The 23,075-nt window shown below is 37.9% G+C and overlaps 1 protein-coding gene across 1 annotated transcript in view; it reads left to right on the plus strand.

Annotated features, from left to right (window-relative positions):
• Positions 1 to 23,075, plus strand: part of LOC102030252 (zinc finger protein 431-like) — a 43,920-nt gene that overhangs the window by 15,082 nt on the left and 5,763 nt on the right. Inside the window, exons 4-6 of the mRNA XM_013509360.1 lie at positions 6,722 to 6,831; positions 11,616 to 11,790; positions 14,156 to 14,318. Of these exons, the coding sequence (XP_013364814.1) occupies positions 6,722 to 6,831; positions 11,616 to 11,790; positions 14,156 to 14,318 (448 nt within the window). The remainder of the gene's footprint in view (positions 1 to 6,721; positions 6,832 to 11,615; positions 11,791 to 14,155; positions 14,319 to 23,075) is intronic.

The raw sequence follows: 23,075 nt of genomic DNA on the forward strand, positions 1-23,075 counted from the left end.
GACATAAATGCACACGTGAAAAAGCCTGTTTGTATAAACAACGTAGAAAAGAATTCACTACACTGAGTTATTGTCAAAGACATGAACCACACAGGTGAGTGACTCTATGCAAGTAACTATGTGGAAAAGGATTTGATAGTGAATCCTCATGCATAGGTCTCCCTGATTTGGAACTGTATGAATATAAACAATGTGGGGAAAATACTCAATGGGCAGCTTGTATTAACTACATGAAAAAGTCACACTGAGCAGAAACCCTGTATATTTAAACCTATTTTGAAAATCCTGCGAAAATTTCTCATATAGTAGAGACCTGTATAATTTTAATGAAAATTTTGATAGCAATATTCCCTCATAAATTTTCCAGTAAATGCACTCCCAGATGGATCCTAGAATGTATTCCTTCAGGGTTATTTAGTAAATCCCTTGTAAGTATTTGAGTTATGTATCTGTAGTCTATAGTATAAAAAAATTGTCCTATATTTTTTTATAAGCCATTGTCTTTAAATTTAATATATGCTATCTTCTAATTAAACAAGGTGAATTAAAATATATTTCTCACTTCCAAATAGGGTTACTATTTATGTAGTTTTAATTTTGTTTTTAATATGGGAAGGTATAGGCTACTAAAAGATAATTTTATTCATTGTGTTTTACTTGATGGGATTTCCCACTAGCTTTGATTTTAATTTTCTTTATGTACATACTTCATATTCTGTGTAAAAATGATACTTTTGAATTTGATTTTATATATGTATACAGACTTAGAGACATGTGAACATACATTTGTGAAAAGTTCATTTGTATTCACAACTTGCAGATTACCGGATGTTTCATTTCTTTTATCCTAACAAGATATGTACATATTTCAAAATAATAATATCAAGTGCATAAATTCACCTATTTTGCTTTTATGTTGGGGTCAATATTATGATTTATATAAAGTTTTTTTATCTTCACCCTTTTACTTTTCATGCTTATATTGATATGACTTGCAATTTTGTATTAATTTTACTGCTACTTGTTCCCCAAAATAAACTATACAACTTTGAGTAGCTGATTCTAACAGATGGACTATGGCTTGTGTGTAACAGGATATCATGAATTATAATATATAAGTACCTACTAGAGAAACATACTTAATGTGAGATTTAGAAACATACAACAATGTACAAGATATACTTGCAGTAGTTGCCCGAAGAATCAGATGTGGAAATGTGCAAAAGGTTTGTCTGTAAACTGGATTTCCAAAAAATCGAATTGAACGCCTAGAATCTACTGTAGTGTCCCATGCAAATCTATCAGGAGACCAAAGTGTCTGTGCAAGACTGAATTGTCTGAGTTAGAGACTAAAGAGTATGTGCTTTCAGCCAGGAGATGTCTAAGGTGATGGTGAATGCTGTGGCACTCCTCCCTAGAAACATAAAAATGCCTGCCTTTTTTGTTTCTTTTTTTATTTATCTGGCAGCAGTCTTCTGTATGTTTGATCTTCATCAACCAGACCTTTGCATGGAAAATTTAGTTGGACGTGTAGTACTCAGGTGGATACAATCATTTAACTATCACCATACACCCCTTGAAAACTTCACAACCAGATACATTTCTTTAAACCATAGTGTAGAGATAAAAAGAGCTCATAAATACATCAACACAGTATACCAAGTCTGAGTAGGTGGGAGTTGACTAAGCAGGGTATAGGGGTTTGGTACAGTAGGGTGAAGGATTACAACCAGGGCACTTCCTGTCCACAAGTCCTGAACTGAGTGATACCCATTTGTCGCCGGATTGGGAACAGGCAAAAAGGAGTTTATCAAGGAGACACATTTTTTGGCGGGCTACAGCCATATTGGTTATCCTTTTAGCCCATCTATCTATTTAATTTTTGGTCTCCAAACCTCAGTTGCTGAATGTCCAGAAGAACCTTGAAATATAAAGCATATCCGGAGAACTACTTGTCACCAAGCATGAATGTTGTAGTAGGTGAATCCCTGTAGAGTGATAACACAGCAATTACATAGTATTATAACAATCACGGTGACATTTTTGTAACACATTTAAATCTCCATCTTGGAATAGAATCGTCTTTAGTCGATTATTCCTCCCTAATACACAGGAAGCTTTTATCTAATTCGTGCTTATGTCTTTGAAGAAATTTGTAACATTGGGCTGTTATTAAATTTATCTGTTTACATAACTGGTTGTTTTTTTTTCCCTAGACATACTATGTGCTCCTTTTAAGTAGGGATGTTTCATAATTATAAATTCCTAGTAGAGTGTCTGATCACACTTTCATATATGCAAGTGCTTCTGAATATGTGATCAGTTAAGTTCTCAGGAAGAAAAGATACCCTAGGAAGTACCTAGAAATGTCAATTCATTTAATACATCATTTGTACAGATAAACATGGAAGGCCCAGAGAAGGTAAGTAAAATTATGTGTGTCATACCACAAAAATTTGGCACTAAGAAAGCTCAAATATTATGTGTCCTTGTGTAACTTAACTAAGGAAAAATAAGATATTAAGTCAATGGCTAACAAAATAGACAAATTAATTCTGGTAATAAAATGAAGTGACACAATGCTAAATTTGTATAATACTCATAGCCAAACATTATCTATATACCTTGAGTTTTTACAGAATTCTGCCATTGTAAGAAACTTATCTAAACAGAGCCATACTCCTAATAAGCACTGTGCACATTAACCATTACAATAGTAATATTTTTTAATGTACTGACAAATAGGACTTACCAAATTAAAAAGGATAATTTAAAAGTGTTAAAATCATATATACATGAAACAAAAATAAAGGAAAATATTCATGGTACCAACGTAACATAAAAGCACTTCAGAATAAGTAAAAAGGCAAGGCATTTTGAAAATAAACTGTAGAGTAATAAAGACAAAGTTAGTAGTGAAGTACCTCTAAAATTACTCATGAAAGAGAGCTTTGACACTTGGAAAAGACTAGATACCTATTTTTCTAGGTCATCATGTTTTAACTTAGTCCTAATAATAATTCTGATGATTTTCATTATTAATTATCCTTTGATTGATGGCCTCATGTTGACTTGATATAAACCTCATCACAAATATCTGGAGCACAAGAGAAAGGCAGATGTCTGAATCCAAAAGAAAATGTCTATCATTATAAATAATCCATGTTTTATATCTTAGAATACTAAGGCATGAATACATTCAACACACTATGAAATTAATAATGAATTGTCATTATTTTGTTTCTTAGTTTTGTACCAATACCATTTTTTAAATAAAAAAAAAATTGTCCTCTTGAAAACATAACCTTTTGACAATGGCCAATGTAAATATAGCAGTAATATATTTTGAATGATATCTATTGGAATGTCTCTCCTAAGACTATGGAGATTATTGGGACTCCTTATTAATGAACAAAAACCAGTTAATGTTATTCCAGACAGCTGCTTTTCATTCATCAGAGTCCTGCCTAATAATTTCTCCCCACCCTAAGAGATTTCTGTTTAATTAGTTTAACAAATTTTTGATAATCCATGAAAACGTGATCTCAATACTTGGTACATTAAATTTGAACAATGAGAGACTCGACTCATAATACATAACAATAAGCATTACATTTATAAAACCAATTTTAACATCATTTTGACCAGCTGGCAACTTTTGGTGGAAGCATGTCTTTAGATGATGCTTATCTACAAACGAAATTAAATTTTAGACAATTGTTTCAAAATTACAAAAAAATACAAAAGGAAGAAAAATTTACTGAGCTCAAATAAAACAGCTATTCACAGATTGGACAGAGAGACAAACAAAAAACAAGACAATTTGCTTATAAAATCAGAGTGCACTCAAATATATTTTGGCCAAATTAAATCATAATAATTTCAAATTTTTCTTTAGTGAAATTCCAAAATACATCCAAACAGTTTATTCTTTCTTCCTTCTTTTCTGCTTTCCTACCTTCTTTCCTTAGTTACTTTCTCCCTTTCCTCTAAGCTTTCTGACTTTCTTTCTGTGGAATGATTTTTTTGTGAAATTCATGTCACACTAAATGAGGTAGATTAATAAATTGTCATTTATAGTAAATGTTAGAGGACTTTCAAAATTTGATTTGAAAATATACTTTCATCTGACAACATTAAAGTATCTAATATTATAAGAGGTCAAATAGAATAATGAGGTAAATTAGCAAGTCAGAATAACAATCTGCAAAGACAATTTTATTTTATTTTATTTTATTGGTACATTTTAGGTATACATAATGATTATATTCATCACAATAAATTTGGTCCAGGGATATAGCTCAGTGGCACAGTTCTTACCTGGAAGCACAAGGTCATGAGTTTGATTCCTGGTACCAGGAAAAAAAAGATAGACATAGGGGATTTTTACCTGTACTTGACATATCTTGCTTCTTTTTTTTCCCATTCCTCATCCCACTTCTACTCTTATTTACCCCACTTTGCCTCTATCTATTTACAAAAACTTTTTTCCATTTTTTCCTTCTATTTTTTACCCCTTCCTTTTCCCTCCCTCTCCTTTGTTCCCCTTCTGCGTTGTACATTTGCTTCCCCTTTCCCAGTATCTATTATACATTTTGTCATTATTTACACATTTGGTTTGTCACACTGATAGGGCAAGAAGGACTCCATTTTTTCTGTTTTTAACTCCCTACTAAAAGAAGTCACTTAAAGTTCACTTAAACTGTACTTGACCCCCACTTTTCACACCCTCCCCTTGGTTAGTTATCAACCCATTTAAAGGAGAGCAGAGTCATAAAGTGGGAACAGAACAAATAAGACAAGTTGGGAAGCAGGTTAAGAGTTAAACTGCAATGGTCACTTGGAATATGACTATCCAATCTGCTGGGAGAAGTAAACTTTGTGATAATTGTATGACATTCTTGTAAGATTCCCAAAATGAGGTAATGGTTACTATGGAAACCTCAAATGTACTTAAACTAAAGGTGAGACTCAGATTGGGGCAGACATTATCTCTGGCTCCTGGTTAGAGACTGTCTGTCAGCCAGCTTAATAAAACTTTGTTCATTCTTGCCTTTTCAGCTTTCTTGTGAGTGCCTTTCTTGTTGAACTTGCTTGCCATGTCATATGGAGGCCTTGAGCACGAGATTGGCCTCACGAAGAAACAAACAAACAAAAATCCTCACTTGAGGAGGCCCTATGCCTCCTGACTTTGCCAGCCATTCTTCAGGTGGCAGCGTGCCCCAACTGATTTCAGCTGGCCACCTCAGGACAGCTACGAGCTGGGATCCTGAGGTTGTGTAAGCAGAATGACAAAGCCCCTTCTCTGATCTAGGTAAGATTTTAAATTGAATTCTGTTGTTTGCCTTTGGTTTCTTTTTTCCAGACTGACAATTTGATTGGCCTGGGCTGCCAGACGTGACAGCCAAAGGGTGTCTCAGCATAGACACCCTGGTCTCAGCATAGCTGAGAATTTGTTCAGAGCTTCGTCTCTGAGTTTGTTCAGAGTTTTGTCTCTTGAGTTTGTTTTGGATTTGATCAGTTCTGGACTCTAAAATTTTTTTTCAAATTGATGGTCAGAGGTGATTCTGATTCCTGGGACTGTTTTACTTTGTTTGTCAGTTCTGTGTTTTTCTCCCAGATGTGCCAGCGATTTCAGGTCACTGCAGCCTCAGGCTCTTGTTTGGATTGTTGGCTGAGTCGGGGAGGAAAGACCTGCTAAGGGAAACTGTTTTCTCTTTGTTCTAAATTTGAACTATCATAAGATCAGCAGACAGTAAACCCACCATTCTGGTTTATGCATGATTTAAGAATTTTGACAAACTTAAAGGTGATGTGTGTTTGTGGTAATTAAGCAGAAACCCCATTATGTTCACTGGATAGGAGCTCCATGTAGGATTGATAAAGATGGGGCCCTGCTAATCACTCCTTTGATCTTTATTTGTGGATACAGACATGAACTATGACCCTCTATATCATAACTATATAAAAGTATTATATTAGGATAGATGAGTTTGGAGTTAAGAATTATCTGTGCTTCATAGTTGAGGTGATGTGATATCTTATTAAATGTAATTATGAAATCTCCATGCAGATGCCCATCTTTTATTATTCCAGCTATATAATAAAATGCCCAAGTCTGGGAACATTGTGAATAAGAGAAGAGAGTTAATCTCACAACTGTTCACAGCAGAAGCCCAAAACCAGGCTACCCCATCTCTTTGGCTCATGGTGAGGTCGCATCACATCATGGAAGGGCCCAGACACAAAGCCAAAGAGAGATTATAGGCTCACTGTTATACCAAGTGGCTGTCACGGGAGCTACCAGGGCCTCATAAGAACTGCACCCATTCCCTAAAAGAATGGCAGCCAGATGATGCAGATGAGGCACCACCTCTGAAAAGTACCACGCCTCAGCACCACCACAGTGGGGACCATGCAGCCTACACACTGAGTTCTGGAACAAACTCAGGCCATGAACAAACCACAGCATCATGAAATTCCAGGTGTGATCAGCAAAGCATGAGCCAGAAGAATCATTTACTAAGGAAGAACAGCTCATCTTATTTTGAGTGTGTGATTCCTGTATTTACTATAGCTGAGTTTCATAGATACTTCTTTTGAATTCAAACATGTGTCTTTGCATATGCCCCATTTCTGTCAGTGTCTAATAGAAGTGGTGGCAACCAATGTAAATGAACACATCCAACACTCATCTCTTTATTTATCAGTGTTTCCTCAGTAAGTCAAAGCGATTCACTGTGGAGAAGTGGCTGACATCAGGTGTGGATTTGATTGTGGAGCATGTGCAAGTGCAAGAAAGTGGAAGTGCTCAAAAAATAAAGAGTGTGGGTATGTGAAAGTGCCTAGCATGGGGTGTGTGAAAGCGCCCAGCATGGGGAGTGTGGATGAGTCACAGTGCCCAAGAGTGAGAGCGTGGGCATAGTACAGTGCTCAGCAGTTAGATTGAGAGTGCATCAGAGGGACACGGGGACAACAAGGGAGGACATCCAGAGCATAAAACAAGAACAACTGAAGCAGTAAAATAAATGGCCAATATTGGATTCCACCCCCACGTAAATATACATGAATGGATAGAAATGTGAATCAGAATTGGAGAGATACATGAGTGATAGTGTGATAACCAGGAACCTACAGGCAAATAGTTATTATCTTTATCACTGTGTGTATCTGTATAACTATCTGTCTTTTCATCTGTCTCATAATCATGTACTATTTAACAATACAGGTTTAACTGATACATAAAAGGATGCAAATTGTGCTTTTCATAGATGCCCTGATGTACAGTTCACACATAGCTACCTATTATGTTTTTTGAAGATCTGTAAGAGAGATGCTCCATGGCTCCAAATGCAGGGAAATGATAAGGACATGGAAAGCTAATTAGCTACTTTGACTAGTGCACACTGTGTGCATGTGATGAAAAATCACAATTAAATCTGTTAACATGTATAATTGATATAGATTACAAAGACGATTTCATCTTATTACTCCATCCCTAATTTGTACCTTTGGAGACTGGAGGGCAGATTTGGAGTCCATATTTTTGGGGTCTCACAGTGGGGAGGGATGGAGCTGGGCTCTGATCTCCACCACCACTTCCTCCTTCCATCTTAGGCACAGTCCCAGACCTCAGATTGGAAACTGTCAGGTGGATTGTTTAAAGGGACTTACTTTCTAAGACAAGGATAATGTCTATCATCAACCAGGTTTCTCCTTCTGGAAATCACTGAGAGTGCAGATTGATTGCCAGGAGTTATGAATGTTGTTGCTCCAGAGGTGAATAAAATATGTCATTTATACTACATTCTACCAATACTGAACAAAAACTAGACCCTTCAAAAATATGTGACTGAGTTCTTAAATTTCAGTTAATGGCCACCATATGTGAGTCAGTGAGCAAAGTGTTTTTTACAAGCTTTTTTTTCCAATTCTGAGGAGGTTCATGCTCGTCAATGTTCTTCAGCAAGGTGGGAGTCTACAGGTCCATGGTGTCCATACAACACCTGGGATTTCTCTGTGAAAATCAAGGCTTTGTTACTGAGTTCTATTTCAACAATGCTAGAAACTGACATCATGTGATCAAATTATCTACAGTATACTAAAAATAAAGTGCATACTTCTAATACTGAACACATTTCCCCTCCATAGAGACCCTTCAAATATATATTGCTGGATATACTTTACAAAAAGAAATGTAAACCCAAGTAATGTGAGCCACTCAAGTTCATTTGAACTTAGGACAAATGTTGTGTCAGATTCGGTTTACTCTGAACTAAATGGGACTGCAACATTTTGTTGCTGCAATGGATATTTTGGAATATCCATTTTTTAAAAAATGAGCTTAGGAAAATGGAAAGGGATCTGAGTTGGAGTCCTTTAGTGGAAAGCATATGTATAAATCTATATTTACCTGTAGGGTCTATCATGTTGTGTGAATTCATCTTTCTGTACATAAACAAATGTCCCCTACTCAACATGTACTGTCATGCTATACAATAGGATCTGAGGAGTGGTAACTATAGCCCCCAATTTTTTCTTCACTTGTGAATATATCTAGCTTCATGACAGATTGTCTGCCTCATATCCTGTCCTGGAATAAGAGGAGCCTGAAACTAGTGCAGTGGATCCCAGGAAGAGCTCTGAACTCTCTGAGGGCACAAGCAGTATCATCCACTGAGGGAGCTACAGAGACCACCCGTCTCATTCATGCTTTCATACACAAGTGTACGTCCTTCATGCAAATACCTAATTAGACAACCAGATTAAAACACAGAAGTCTTTGCTTAAATTCAGCGTCTCTGTCAATCTTGAACATAGCTTTTGGAATTAGTGGACCTAACCAACAATAACATGGAACAGTCCTGGTTCCTCTTCTTCCTGGTGGTTGTTCCCAAGGGTGAAAATTTCAGGAATTCAGACAGGAAGACATGGAGAAGCTGCATCTGACCTGAGACTCACTGTGATTTTGTGTTCCTAGGTGTCCTGTCCTAGGTGCAGCTGCTGGAGTTGGGGCTGGGCCTGCTGAAGCTCTCACAGCTCTTATCCTTCACCTCATCATTTTCTAGTTACTACATCACCAGTGATTACTACTGGAGCTGGATCTGCCAGACTCAATAGAAAGGGCGGCAGTAGATGGGGCTGCAGTGGATGAAGAGCCGAATAAGCATCTCTAGAGACACGTTGAAGCACTAGTTCTCCCTGCAGCTTAACTATGTGATGGCTGAGGACATGGCCATGTATTAGTGTGGAAGAAACACAGTGAGAGATTTGTGTGAGCCCAGTCACAAACCTCCTTGAAGAGACGCTTAGGAGCAACAGGGGGTGATGGGGATTCACTGAGTACCAGGAAGGGCCCCAGTAACAGGTGCATAGAAGGAAGCTAGGGAGTGGGGGCTTCCTGTCAACCTGTGAGTCCCTTTTGAACACCATATGACCTGCAGCTACTCTGGAGTACATCTACTACAATTAACTTATGAAGACTCACATCCGAAGAAAGTAAAGGGTATTTTATTTGATAAACTTTAATCCATATATGTGTATGTTTAGGTATTCATTTATTTCTATCCACGCTTTCTCATTTGTATCATTTTAAAAACCAAACACATTTTGTGTCCCCCAAAGGGGGACTGTAAATTTTCTCAAGTCAGGTGACTTTGGAATTTCAAGTCATCTTCATCTAAAATTTTATATAGCCAGGCGTTGTGGTATACCTTTGTAATGCCAGCACTCAGGAGGTGGAGGCAGAAAAATTGCTATGACTTCAAAGAAGTCTGGTCTACACAGTGAATTCAAGACCAACCTGGAACGCAAAGTGAAACTCTGCCTCCAAACAATATATGATAGTAACAGTAATCACCCATCACCTCCTGATGGTCCTAGGTGTCCCTGCAGGGTTCTTTGTGTCCGGGCTCATGCTGAGGTCCTCTCTTCTCATCTCTTTAATACAGAGCTATGTCTCCAGTTGTCACAGAGTGAAGTTTCATAGAATAGTAATAGCAATTATTATTATAACAATAAGAATATAAATATATGAAAATCAATTTGCTAAATTTTCACCTTGAAGGGTGATTGTCTAATGAAGGATTTAATATTTCAGTTTAGAGAATTAAATCCTTCACATCCTTCCCTATGTGGCTTGAGAAAATGCAGTTCTTTCCTCTCCTGAGCCACCTCAGGATACCTGGTGTCACCAGGCTCAGCTCCAGGACCATGTGGAGCTCTGAGCTCAAGGGAGGAGGGAAGAGGGGCAGCCAGACTCTACTTTGAACAGCATCCAAGGGCTCTTGGTGTGCTCTTTCTGTCTTTCTGTCCATGGTAGCTGAGCAGGACTAGGGCCTGCACTTCCACCAAGGAACTAAACATTTTGATTTATTTCTATTATACTCGGTCTCCCTCTCTCCCTCTCTCTCTCTCTCTCTCTCCTCCTGTCTCTGTCTCTTGCAAAGAGACACACGTTGTGATGTATGTTTAACTTTGTTGGATCAACCTTGACTGTAGCAACAGGTAAAAGTTGACCTCTGAAGTTATATATGGTTCCTGCTCCAAACTCATAAGAAGTCAAAAACTCATTCCAGCATCCAAAAAAGAAAGAAAGAAAGAAAAACCTGTAAAATCTGAACATCACTATGTTATATTTGACCTACAAGGGTTCTTATATTGCAGGGAGATCTATCACCTAGGAAAATAAAGGACAGGAAGATCCAGCATTATTGGGGACCCCTGCAATGAGTCTTTAATGGCCTACAATGTGTTATAGCACATGGAGAGAAAGAAAGAAAGAAAGAAAGAAAGAAAGAAAGAAAGAAAGAAAGAAAGAAAGAAAGAAAAAGAAAGAGAAAGAAAGAGAGAAAGAGAAAGAAAGAGAGAAAGAGAAAGAAAGAAAAGTACAGGAGACAAAATGGCAGTATAGTGGGAATCTAGGATGACCAGTTCTCCTCAAGGAACAAAAGGCCACAAGGCAATCAGAACCTTAGAATTTGTTGACTGAAGAGGGAATTTGAGGAAGGGATTATTGGATGATTCAGAAGGTGAAGGTGATCTTATGCTAAGAAGAATCTTGCCTTGGAGTGTCTTTAGTCTTAGTGGTTTTAGAATTAGTCTTTGTGGGCGGGATAGGATGGCCCATCCCTAAAGTGATAATGGAAAATCACAAAAGGGTAAGAACTATAATCCAAAGCCTCTGTTTATCTCTTAGGGAAGTGTCTTGGTTACTTTAGGGAAGTGTCTTGGTTACTTTAATCTCTTTGCTGCGACAAAATACCTGACTCCCAAAATTAAGGAAGGAAAGCTTTATTTAGCTCACAGTTTGTGGAGGTTTCAGTCTATAATCAGCTGGCTCCAAGTCAGGGTGCCACATAATAGAGGGCAACTGTTCATGGTGGCAGAAAACAGCAAAAGCAAAAAGTGGAGAGTGGCAGAGAGCAAGCCTCTTTCCCTCTCATATTGTGTGCAAGTAGCAGTCACACCCATAATCCCAGCATTGTACCATGAATCAATCATAAACTCTAGAAGCCCACCCCATGACTGCATGAGGCTTTGGGTGGACATCTAGACAAAAACCGTAACAAGAAGTATGTAAAATTAGTCATTATCAATTTTGGTTCTCAACACAGCAGCACTGGTGACACCTATTTCCTTGGCACAAAAGTTGCTGGAGGCACACAGTGAAGGGAACAATGACATGGTGATGATGGATGGCTGGAAAACAGAAGAGGATCAGGGTGAGTATGAGAGCTCCTTGGGTCACAAATCTCGTAGGTTTCCTCCAGATCCCTTGAGGATCTCAAGGTGAGGAGCCAAACAGACCTTCTGGGCTCTGAGAAGTTTCAGGGAGGACTGATCACTGAGAAATTTATGTACAGTATTTTCCTGACACTCAGGGAAAGGGCTTTTGTTCTGGTTTGTATCTAGATGTCCCCCAAAGCCTCATGCTCTCAGAGATGGGGAATTTCTCACAGTGCTCATTTTCCTTCATGGTCTATATCCAGAAAAAATGATGTCGTCTCTCCATGCTCAGCATACTCATATGTCTTTGCTTCAGACTGCTTTCTTTATCATCAGTGTTGTTTTAACATTGTCTGGAAAATTCCTTTGTGTCATTCAACTACTCTAAGAAAAATGCCACCCCATTCAGAAAATTACTGAGATGCACACTCTCTTCTTTTATTATCTCACACTATCTTTCAAAACTTTCTCATACTGAAACCACTGTGAGATTCACACTCATTTGATTTGGAAACATTATACATGCTGAAACACAATGATGATTATGAAGATATCTTTTTTGTGTCCTCAGCTTCTCATGGTTCAAACTGAGAAATTCTCTTACATTGTGCACGATAACTTGCAATAAAATGTGGTAAGATAAGCCATAGATGTTTAGTAATGCTGAAATATCATGCCAAGGAGTGAGTGAAGACATCTAGAAGTGGTTATATTTAAATAAGACCTGAAGGTTGTGTATTTATGAGAGGTAAAATGGTGACATGGAGAATCAATTTATAGATAAAAGAGACAGCATGTGTATTTTGGGGTACATGCAGATGGAAGTATCATGATGTTGCTTTGTGTCAACTCATTCAGGGTTATCATAGTGTTTCCCAGAAATCATTATTATATGCTTCACATCATTGTGGATATTCTACATGGGTCACTACACAGAAGTGTAATTTGCAGCTAACAAAGAGGCCTTCATCAGCTTGCAAAATATTGTGCAACAGGATTCCAGGTGTCTGTAGCCATGGGTTTGTTTTAAGCATGAGTTCGTAACCAGATGTCTGCAGGTGTTGAATTTATTCTGCCTGTATGATTTGTAGAAGGAAACAGTCAAAATGATATGCAAATAGTTACTTGGGTCAGACTGGAATATGTGCACATGAAGGAAATCTTTTTAGCGTATTCATAGAGAAAACTCATTTGTATATTTTCTGAAGAAAGAATTAACGTATTTGAAAGTTTATTGATTGATAACAGATACCTGACAGGAATTGTATTGTTTTGTTGTTATTGTTCTTGTCACAGGGGAAAATACCTGACACACAAAGCATAACTTATTTTGTCTCATTATTTCAGAGATTGCAGTCTTGATCTGACTGCTTCTAATGCAGAAATATCATGGTAGATAGAAATAAAGGACAAGGACACCTACTTTATTAGAGCCAGGATCCAGAAAGAAGAGAAAGTCTGAGAGAAATGAGGAAGGGTCCAGATATGGTCAATCAGGTCACATTGTCATGACTCAACCAACACACCAAGAAGTGTGCTTAATTAATATCCTGTACATCTCTCAAGCCAATAAAGTTATTAACATGACTGTATCACCAGACTCCAGGTAATTTGTTTTCTAGAAATAATAATGTTGAAAGATGAAGAGTTTCAATCTGTGATGAGCCATGGCAGGCCACGTGGAGCTTACAGACTTTTTGAATCTCAGGCTCATTGCCAAGAAGTGATCAGATGGATCAAATGTGGGGCTGTTTCAGCAATCTTTCTGGCATTCATGTTTGAAAATAGGTTTATTTTCAGAATTCAAGTATTTTTTTATGACCCTGGATGAAGTATATATCTTGTCTGAGGGAGTTGGAATTCTTGCTTTTCTTTAATCTTTACTCTTTTGCAGAATATTGCTATCATGCAACTCTAATTTGTTCATTAATACGATAATTGTATTCGTCTTAGGGGTGATATGTTCATTTTCATGAATGAAAGTGAGTACACTGAGAGACTGTGAACATCTTGGCAATGAAAGCGACTGCCTCATTCTCAACAGCACGCCCTCTCTGTATTCCATTTTTTCCTAGGCTGGCCTGAACTCATGATGTTTGCTGCATCAGGGGACTGATTCTTCTATAGGACATTGACTCTGGAACCTTCTGAGAACATTTTTGACCCATTTTCAGGAAGAATTCACTGAGTCCAGTAAAAAAACCAGGGTAGCTTTGAAAAGCCAGGAGTAAAGCCCTTAAATGCAAGTACTCTCAGGTGAAGTGAGATTTACACGTGGGAGAGAGACTGGTCTACAAATTCCTACAAGCTCCCATTTCACCTCCATCCTTGCTGGACGAAGTTTGTTTTTCTTGTCGCTCAGCTGTCAGGAAATAGAGCAGGAGCCAGTCAGCGATAAAGGCGGGGAATAGCTGAGCTACCCAATCAGATGGGCCGAAGGAGGAGGGCACTTCCTGTGTCATGGCGCCAGCGGTGCCCTCTGTGAGTGCATAGATGAGAGACCCCTGCTGACTGGACCACCTTTTTCTGTAATATTTACTGGCTGCGAGCTGCATTGGAAGGATCCTGGGAGACCCTCAAGCCACGCAATGGTGATGTTGTGGGACGGGAGGTGGGGGTGGGATTGAATGAGGTGCGTTCCGGACGGAAGTGTGTAGAAACAGCTGTGGCAATCTACATCCTCTCTGCTTAGCTCCAGACGCAGAGGTCTTCCTCGTTTGGTGCTGCATCTTCATCTGTAATATTTTCTCCTTTGCTCAGGCAGGGACAGTTGCTGCGTCCCCGGCATACAGTGTCAACTGTGACACTGCCAGTCTAGAATGTCTTTTTGGTTGGCGCCTGGCACAGCTGTATCTCCAGAAGTCTGGAGAGAGCAGGAACTTTGGGGAAACGCAGAGTTCCATATTCAGCAATGAAAAAAATCATCACTTTAGTTTTTTTTACATGACTCCTCTACTTGCAGTGACGTCATTGAATGAACAGAGATCTTGATCTCAGAGCACTGAAGAATGAGGTTGCAACCAAAAGAAGAATGTTAGGAGATTTTATTAGAAATAAAAGGAATAATAACTCCCTGGTTTCCAGAAGTGTCCAGAGTGAGTGGCCCTGTGGCCGCTCAATACAGAGCTAATAATAAGTAAGCAGAGCACAGTTAATGCTCAGTTATTTAGTGGCCACTTATCACCACTGACTTTGTGGATTTAAAACAACCGTTTTGAACTCATTCTGTCCAACCCATTTCCTCAGCGTGCACTGTTAAAATGAAACTGAAATTTTAGAGAAACGCTGCATAGTATTTTATTTTAATTAATTAATTAATTCTTATTTTTTGAAACAGGGTTTCACTATGCAGTTTAGGCTGACCTTAAACGCCACTTTGTAGCCCAGGCTTGCCTCAACCTTGCAACAGTCCTCACGCTTAAACCTCCCGAGTGCTGGGATTACAGGCGTGCACCGCGACGCCCGGCCTTAGTTTGTATTTTAAATTCCTGAAAAATCAGAAGCTTATAGAGAGTAGCTGCAACTCCTTTTGCTAGGGAGGGGGCTGCATTCCGTTGTGCAGAAAGTTTACTCTTGGTCCAAAGTCCTAGGTAATTGTTTATTCTTATTTTATTTTTTATCAAAATGGCTGATTTCCAACTCTCTCAGGCGCTTCCCTAGCTAGGTGCCGTATTTATAAGCTACATACATAAATTATTCTTTACACTGAGATTATTTAAGTGAAGCTTTCCATAGAATTTAGAATGGTGAGAAAGATGGAGGGGATGTTAATGTATTAGCACAGGATGGCAAAGTGTTCCTGCTAAGGAGAACTTCCTGAAGGGGCTGTCTGTTAAAACCACACTGAAATTGAACTGGAACATCTACAGGGATGTGTACAGGTGATATTGGCATAATTGGAAAGGGAAAGGGGTATCATCTCTGAAATAACTGCTTTGTAGGCTGTGGTCTGTTTGTAGAAACGTTTTAAAAACTGGAACATTGAATGATATGTTTATATAAAACAAGTACTAAAGTAGTGGGTAAATTCCCACAGTTAAGGTCTACAGGCATATGAATAAATAGAATAAAATGACTTTTTGAACAGGCAAGAGCAAAGGGGAGTAAAAAGGAAATGGGAGAGCAGGAGATTTTGGAGAATGGCAAAAATCATCAACTAGAACAGTAAATTTCTCCAGAAGTCAGGTTGTTCTTAGTGTGACAATAAATGAAGGATTGTCTGCTAGCTTGTTCTGAGATTGAGTCGAAGCTCACAGACCTAAAGAAAGGAGGAAAAGTTAGTAATAGATAAATATTCTGTGGGTACTGATCAGCTAATCATTTTTTGCAGCAAAATTAGAAATTAGGAAACTAGTCTAGTTGTAGGTTTAAAAACAGGGCAGACATCATCACTGATGTAGAATGGGAAGGGGTTTCCCTTGGATACAGAAGATTCCAAAGATTTCATTTCTTTTTCATTGTACAGGTAGTAAACTCAGGTATTTTGCCCTGAGATACATTCCCCCAATCAGTCTTTCTTTCTCTTTCTTTCCTTCCCTCCTCTCCTCCCTTTCTTCATTCCTTTCTTCCTCCCTCCCTTTCTTGTTTGTTTGTTTCCTTCCCTCCTTCCCTTCCTTTCCTTCCTTTCCTTCTTTCCTTCTTTCCTTCCTTTTTTCCTTCTTTCCTTTTTTCCTTCTTTCCTTCTTTCCTTCTTTCCTTCCTTCCTTCCTTCCTTCCTTCCTTCCTTCCTTCCTTCCTTCCTTCCTCCCTTCCTCCCTTCCTTCCTTCCTTCCTTCCTTCCTTCCTTCCTTCCTTCCTTCCTTCTTTCTTTCTTTCTTTCTGTGCAGATCTTACTAAGTTGCCCAGGCTTTGGGAGAAAATTGGTTCCTTCCTTCCTTCCTTCTTTCTTTCTTTCTTTCTGTGCAGATCTTACTAAGTTGCCCAGGCTTTGGGAGAAAATTGGATAGTCTCCACCTCCTTGACAGTTGGGAACACAGACTTGTGCCACCTTGGTTTAAAAATTTGAGTTCTTCAGTAACCATGATTTACCAAGATTTCAGTGCTTGGATAAAGTAAACCTCAGTGAGGCATGATGGTGCTCACCTTTAATGCCAGCTACTTGGGAAACTTACACAGGAATATTAAATCATCAAGCCTACCCTGGATAACTGAGCAAGCCCCTTTGACATCATAAAATAAATATTTTGAGGTGTACCTCCACCCAAACTAACTTGTCTAATATGCATCAGGCCCTGAGTTAAGTCTCTAGTAATTAAGAGATAAAGAAAAGGTATATAGTATGAATTTTATGTTTAATTTTGAAATTTACTCATTTTTCACAGTAGTGGTAAATGGTATAACACTTCCTTATGAGGGATAGCAGTAATGAGTCACTGCTCTCTCAAAAACAAGACACCACAGCTGAACAACCAGTGATTTACAGTGTACTGTGTATTCAGTAAAGAACATGGGATATTTAGTATTTCATTATGACTTTGACTTTGTGTTACATAAATTTTCCCCAGTACAGATCAAGGTATGTGTATAAAGCAGTTTCAAAGGAGCCGAGGCTTAGCTATCATTTGGTTGATCACATATATTCTGTGCCTTTTCAATGCATTTTATCCTCGATTACCTTTGGGTCGATGAAGATGTTGTCTTTTTCCAACTCAAGTGGCATCTGTAAATTCATTTGTTCAATTCTTCGTACAGTCTTCTGTAGAACATGACGCTCACTAGATTGGTTCTTGTTTTGAATGCTGTAGTAATCAGATTTTCCTGAGCAACCAAATAAGGAGAATAGTATAATACTGTTTGGAAAAGGGAAAATTACTCTAAGTTTTTTTTCTTTGTTTTGTTTTGCTTTGATTTTTTTTTTTTTTTAATTAAGAGCTTCCTTACTTTATCACAGTGTTTGGATTAATCATCAGGTCAAGGAGATAGGATGGAAATTTTCAATGAAAAGACTCAGGCTGAGCAGTTAGAACATAAGACACTAAGCATGTGCAAGGTTGAAGAGAAAACATTTCCATTTCTAGTCTTACTTTATGCTGATTATGAGAAGCCTTCTAACTGCTTTAACCTTGATCAGAATATGCCTTTCTTCATTGGAATTATTCCTCCTGAAAGTGCTTTAAGTTCCAAACCTGTATCTACACTCCATTATCCTATACTTAGAAAGTATGTGTTTCTTATGTGCAAGACGTATTGTGCACTTGATTCTTTTATCTTCCTAATGACCTCATGAGCTCCACTTGTATTTGAATTAATAGTTCTTGGTAAATCTCCTGATAGAGAAATTTAATATATTGTCATTTCACACAGCTAAAATGGGACAAAAGGCACCTTTATGTGTTTGGATAGAGAGCTGTATCCCTGTAGTGGGCTGTCCACTCCACTGGGACATTTTAGTTCCTTTATTTATCATATGTCTGTATTGGCAGTCTGTGTACATTATTTCTCTCACTCAGGGAGACTGAGTCACCAAGTCACCAAGAGTGGTGTGCCCAAAGAGCCATGTCTTCATGGGCTGACTTAGGAAGTTCTGGGAAGTAAAGGAAGCAAAGAGAAAATAAAGTACAATATGAGGACCAAATATTAATAAATTTGGATGGAATTTGTGTACTAGTGCACTGTGTCAACATTTTCAGGCATAATTTATTGGTTTTGGATATGTGCTATGTGAACATCTATATTATTGTGAGGGTAATCTTTTTTTATTTGAAAGAGAAAAGAAAACAAAATAACAACAAAGATAAAAACAAAACAACACAAAAACAGTAAAAATGATACAGAATTTCAAAACAAGGTGATAGCAAGTTAACAATGGTTGTTATATTGCATATTGTTATCTTCAGTGAAGTTACTCAGATTACCAGATGTAAGAATGTAAGATTGGCCAAATAATTAAAGAGAATAAAAAATATTAAAAAAATCAGAAATGATACAGAGTTTCACTAATCAAGATAGTAGGGATTCAACAATGATTGTTATAGGAGAGCTGGTATAATTGTGCTGCTGATGTCTATTGGTTTATTGAAAGGAACAGTTAATGCTTAAATTTTTCTTTTTTTGCCCAATTTTGCATGATTATACCTAGTAATCTGAACACCTAATTTGAAGACAAGAATGTGAAGGTGATCTTTATTAACTCATTTGATTCTATACCTACAGTTGTCAATGGTACATAATAAAGTCTCCATCAGCTTACATAAATGCTGTGAAAAATTTAGCATGTGTCTGCAGCAGTGAGTTTAAGAATGACTTCATGGCCAGATATCTGATTGTGTAGAGTTTGTCCTAGCTGCTTAAAGAACACACTCTGAGAAATACAGGTTTGTGAGGAGACCTAGAAAAGTTGTAGAGTGGTGGTTTGCTTAGCCTGAACTGTGCAAGTTGCCAGATTTGGGACTAGTGTGGAATGAAGTGTGGACAGTGTAAATTGTCACACTCCAGGAGAGATGAATAACGCTAATTTTATGCACAACACTTCCAGCAAATGTGTACTGTAGTTTGTTTCTATGCCTACAACAAGCTCTTTAGTTCTGGAGACAGGAACGATGTCTCTAATAATTCCATTGAATTTTGACGTGATCTCAGTCTGAATTCACAGGTATGCTTGTGCAGTTCCACTAGAACTCTTTTACATCTTAGGCTAGTCAAATTTGTGTTTCTTTTTTCTCACCTTCTATTTATTACCTAGTGTAGTCAAAGAGACTTTCTCATAATCTACCCCCCTGTTCTTTTGTTCTAATTTCTGGAGTGAATCATAGGACTCAGGACAACAGTTAACTTTTGTGCATATTTCAGTGTATGGTGGAAGAAGAGTGGACCTTGAATATTCCACCTGGAGATCTCAAAGTCTTCATGCATCTAAGTATTACTCAACCCTAAAGTTATGGTTCAAACATAGTTTAAGGATTTTTAAAAACTTCGTTTTGTACAAATTTAATTAGCTGTTTGTCTTTGATTAACTCATTTTCAGTTCTCTTTTCCCTTTTCACAGATCTAGTGGGAAGACAGTATTTCATCCTGCTGGATAACTACAAACAAAATTGCTTTCATCTTTTAAACATTTCTTTGTCTTTCTGCATGTTGGTTATATGCTATCCAGAAGCTGCCAGAGTTACCCAGCCTCTGAGCTTATTATTAGAATACAAAACACAGCATTTTCACTTGAGAGATATTAAGCATCTTAGAAGCTCTTGGGTCATAGTCCCTAGACTGTGGCCCAGAAATGTAATAACCTATGTGTGTTGCTCAATAGGCTGTAAAAAAAAGTCACATAGTCACTAATAATGCTCCTAAGTTGCCACCATATGTCCTGTAAAACAACTTCAGATGTATAACTTGAATTGAAGAAAGTGATCAAGCCTCAGGAGGATTCAATATTAGGGCAGTTACACTTTTTCTAAAGGAGAGGAAATTCTAAACTGCTAAGTATTTTTGAAATATGTGACTAGATAGGTCAGTGGAAGCATGGGGGAGTCAAGAGGTAGTCTTTAAAGTGGTAAATGTCTAAATTCCTAGGCACATCTAAATTCCTAGGTAAACACCTAAATTCCTTTAAAGTGGTAAACAACTAAATTCCTAAATTCCTAGATCCTAAATTCTTGTGACAAGGTTCAACTAATGATGAAGCACTCAGCAATGCATAGGAAAAGGTGGATAATTCACACTTGATTAGTTGCTCTGTACCTTTTGTCATAGGAAAAGAATTTTTCTGGCTTTTTTGTTTGCTTTTCTTATTCCAGTATGAGGCTTAAATCCAGCGCATCATGGGTGCTTGTCAAGCACTGTACTACTGTGCTACAATCCCCAGGTCTCTTCTAATAGTGAATAATATCTCCCAATGTGTTTTACTTCGTATGTAAGCACAGAAGTGAAGCAGTGGCACTTCTTGCTCAAAGATGTGGACTGAGAATCTTTGTCTCATTCAACTTATGAGTGTTGGCTTGAAATAGGTGAATAATATGGACTTAGCAATAAAATTCCTTTGTTGAAAAGCAAAGGAGTGGCAGCGTATGTACTTTTTTATTTTGTTTGTTCTTGTAAAGATTTTCCACATTAGTGTGGCTGTTGATCAGTATACATGATGATTACCTTTCTGAGGACTTAAAAGATAGATGAATCTAATGCTGGGAAAAGAAAAGGGAGCTTGGAGAAGGAGAAATAAAAAATTGAGATTGTTATGCACATGTATCAATTCCCCACAATACATGTAATCATTGTGGACTGCACACCATGTACTAATAAAAATAATAATTTAAAAAATGTAAGAAAACAAAAAAGAGTCTTAGAAAGTCTTAGGTTGTGGATTGTAGAACATGGCCCAATAATACATTATGTGTGTTCTTTTATTTCCTGTGCCGTCACAGGCTATTAAGCCTAGCCACACCAAGTATCTCTGTAGTAGACATCTAAAACGTCTGACTACCTTAGTACTTTATTTCTGTTCTACTGTTTTCTGCCATTGCCTGGATCCAGGTTCCTTACTGGGTTTGGTGGTTTTCTCTGTGTCATGGAATCTGTAAGTGCAGTGGCACAGCTGTTATCCCATCATCAAAGACAGCAAATAGAGAGGATCCACAGAGTACAGTGAGGAGACACAAGCAGCACTGCAAATCTTGGAGAAAATCTTGCCTTAAATCAGTGATCCAACAGCCTGGGTCAAGTCAGTATTCTGGGAGGAATCCTGAGCAGGGAAGTGTTTTGTTTCCAATCTGTCGTTCGGGCTTTGTTCAAGCAGATAGTGTATTGTCCTTGTTCTCCCACTGGCTCAGGGGACAGAACATGGAGCAAGCAGGCTTGCATCAGTGAAGAAGAGTTTGGGTTGTATGAACAGTTAAGTTGGATATGCTGGCCAGAGAATAGAATTCTCCTTTTCAGCAACCTAAGACAGAAGCTCCCAATGTGTTGTTGAGAGACCCCCAAGCTGGCTTGGCTTCTTTTGTGGCTTCTGCTGACTTGCGTGGGAAGGACCAGGGAGACCTAGTTATTCATTTCAATGTTAAGAATGTTGAAAATGTTTTTCACTGAGAATGTGTGGGGGTCATGCTGAAAGACTTCTTTGGAAATTTCTTGCCCTAGTTAAGTATACATGAATTTAAGATTGGATCTGTATGTGATATAATTTTTAAGTGATATTTTCCCTAGATTCTGGTGGAGAGGATCTAAGATTATAATTTTCTGCACCATAGGAATGCCTTTCGCTTTTTATCAAAAGCCATTTTAAAACAATATATTAATTGGTACTAATGGTATGATGCAGTGTGCCATAGTCTGAGAACTTCAGAATGATGACTTATAATGAGAAACAGCATCACATGCCTTGGACAGCGATCTTCATTTGAAGTAGTGTACTAAGACTGTGCTCTGAAATTGTCAACATTTTGGATGGTGCATTGATTTTGGACACACCATTTTTTGTTGTAGAATTGGTTAGTGCTCAGCAAAATTACATATTTGCATTCAAAAGAAAAATTGGAAAACTCGGGCCACACTTCAACTGATTGTTGGTGAATGTTGTCTCTGCTCTATATTGGGACTGTGGACAAGGGAGCCATTTCACCCTCTGATGACTAACTATAAGTGAAGAAGCCCAAAATTTAAGTTTCTTGACATCTATATTTCCCTGTCTCCCCTTCTGTGATTGAGCTACTCTGGGCTGCACAGGCACTGAGAATTTCGTATAACCTTGGGAAGGTATTTAACCTTCTGAGTATGGCAGTGAGGCAGGCATGTTACCTAACAAACTTGGCTTTTGCTTTTTTTTGCAGCAAGTTTCTTGTTTAAAATACAAGTTACCTCAAGAACTTAAGAATTGCTTTTCCAGATGTCACAAGATTGTGATTTTCTTAGTTTAAAACTGACTGTAGAATTGGTTACATCTGAAGAAGCAAAAAAATATTTAGATGTAATTATTTCTTTTGCATTTATCAAAAAATATGTGTAAACATCCATAGAATCATGATGGAGGTGAGTGTACCTTCACTACATTTCCCTTATTTCATATAACTACCTCCTGTGGTGGCCACAGGATAGAGTTTTGGGAGTTCTTTGGCCTATAACAGTCTCATCAAGCAAAATGTTATTTGGTTTCTACTCTTTGGAATTGGAATGAGTCAATAGTTGAGGTTACTATATCATTATTATGATGGTGGCAGGATTGTTCTAGGTTTCTGTTGGACAACCTTGCGAACATTCCATTGTAGGGAAGTTCATAGTTCAGCTACTTTACTCCTCTACTCCACCACCTCTGAGTTAGTGTTATTTCAAGTTTTTTTATTATCTTTCATGTGATTAAAAATGTTACTGTTGACTTTTCTGCAAGTGATATTGAATTAGAATTTTTGTTTTTTTTTTTTTTG

The sequence above is a fragment of the Chinchilla lanigera genome, unplaced genomic scaffold (genome assembly GCF_000276665.1).
Source record: "Chinchilla lanigera isolate Chin_1 unplaced genomic scaffold, ChiLan1.0 scaffold00168, whole genome shotgun sequence".
NCBI lineage: Eukaryota > Metazoa > Chordata > Mammalia > Rodentia > Chinchillidae > Chinchilla > Chinchilla lanigera.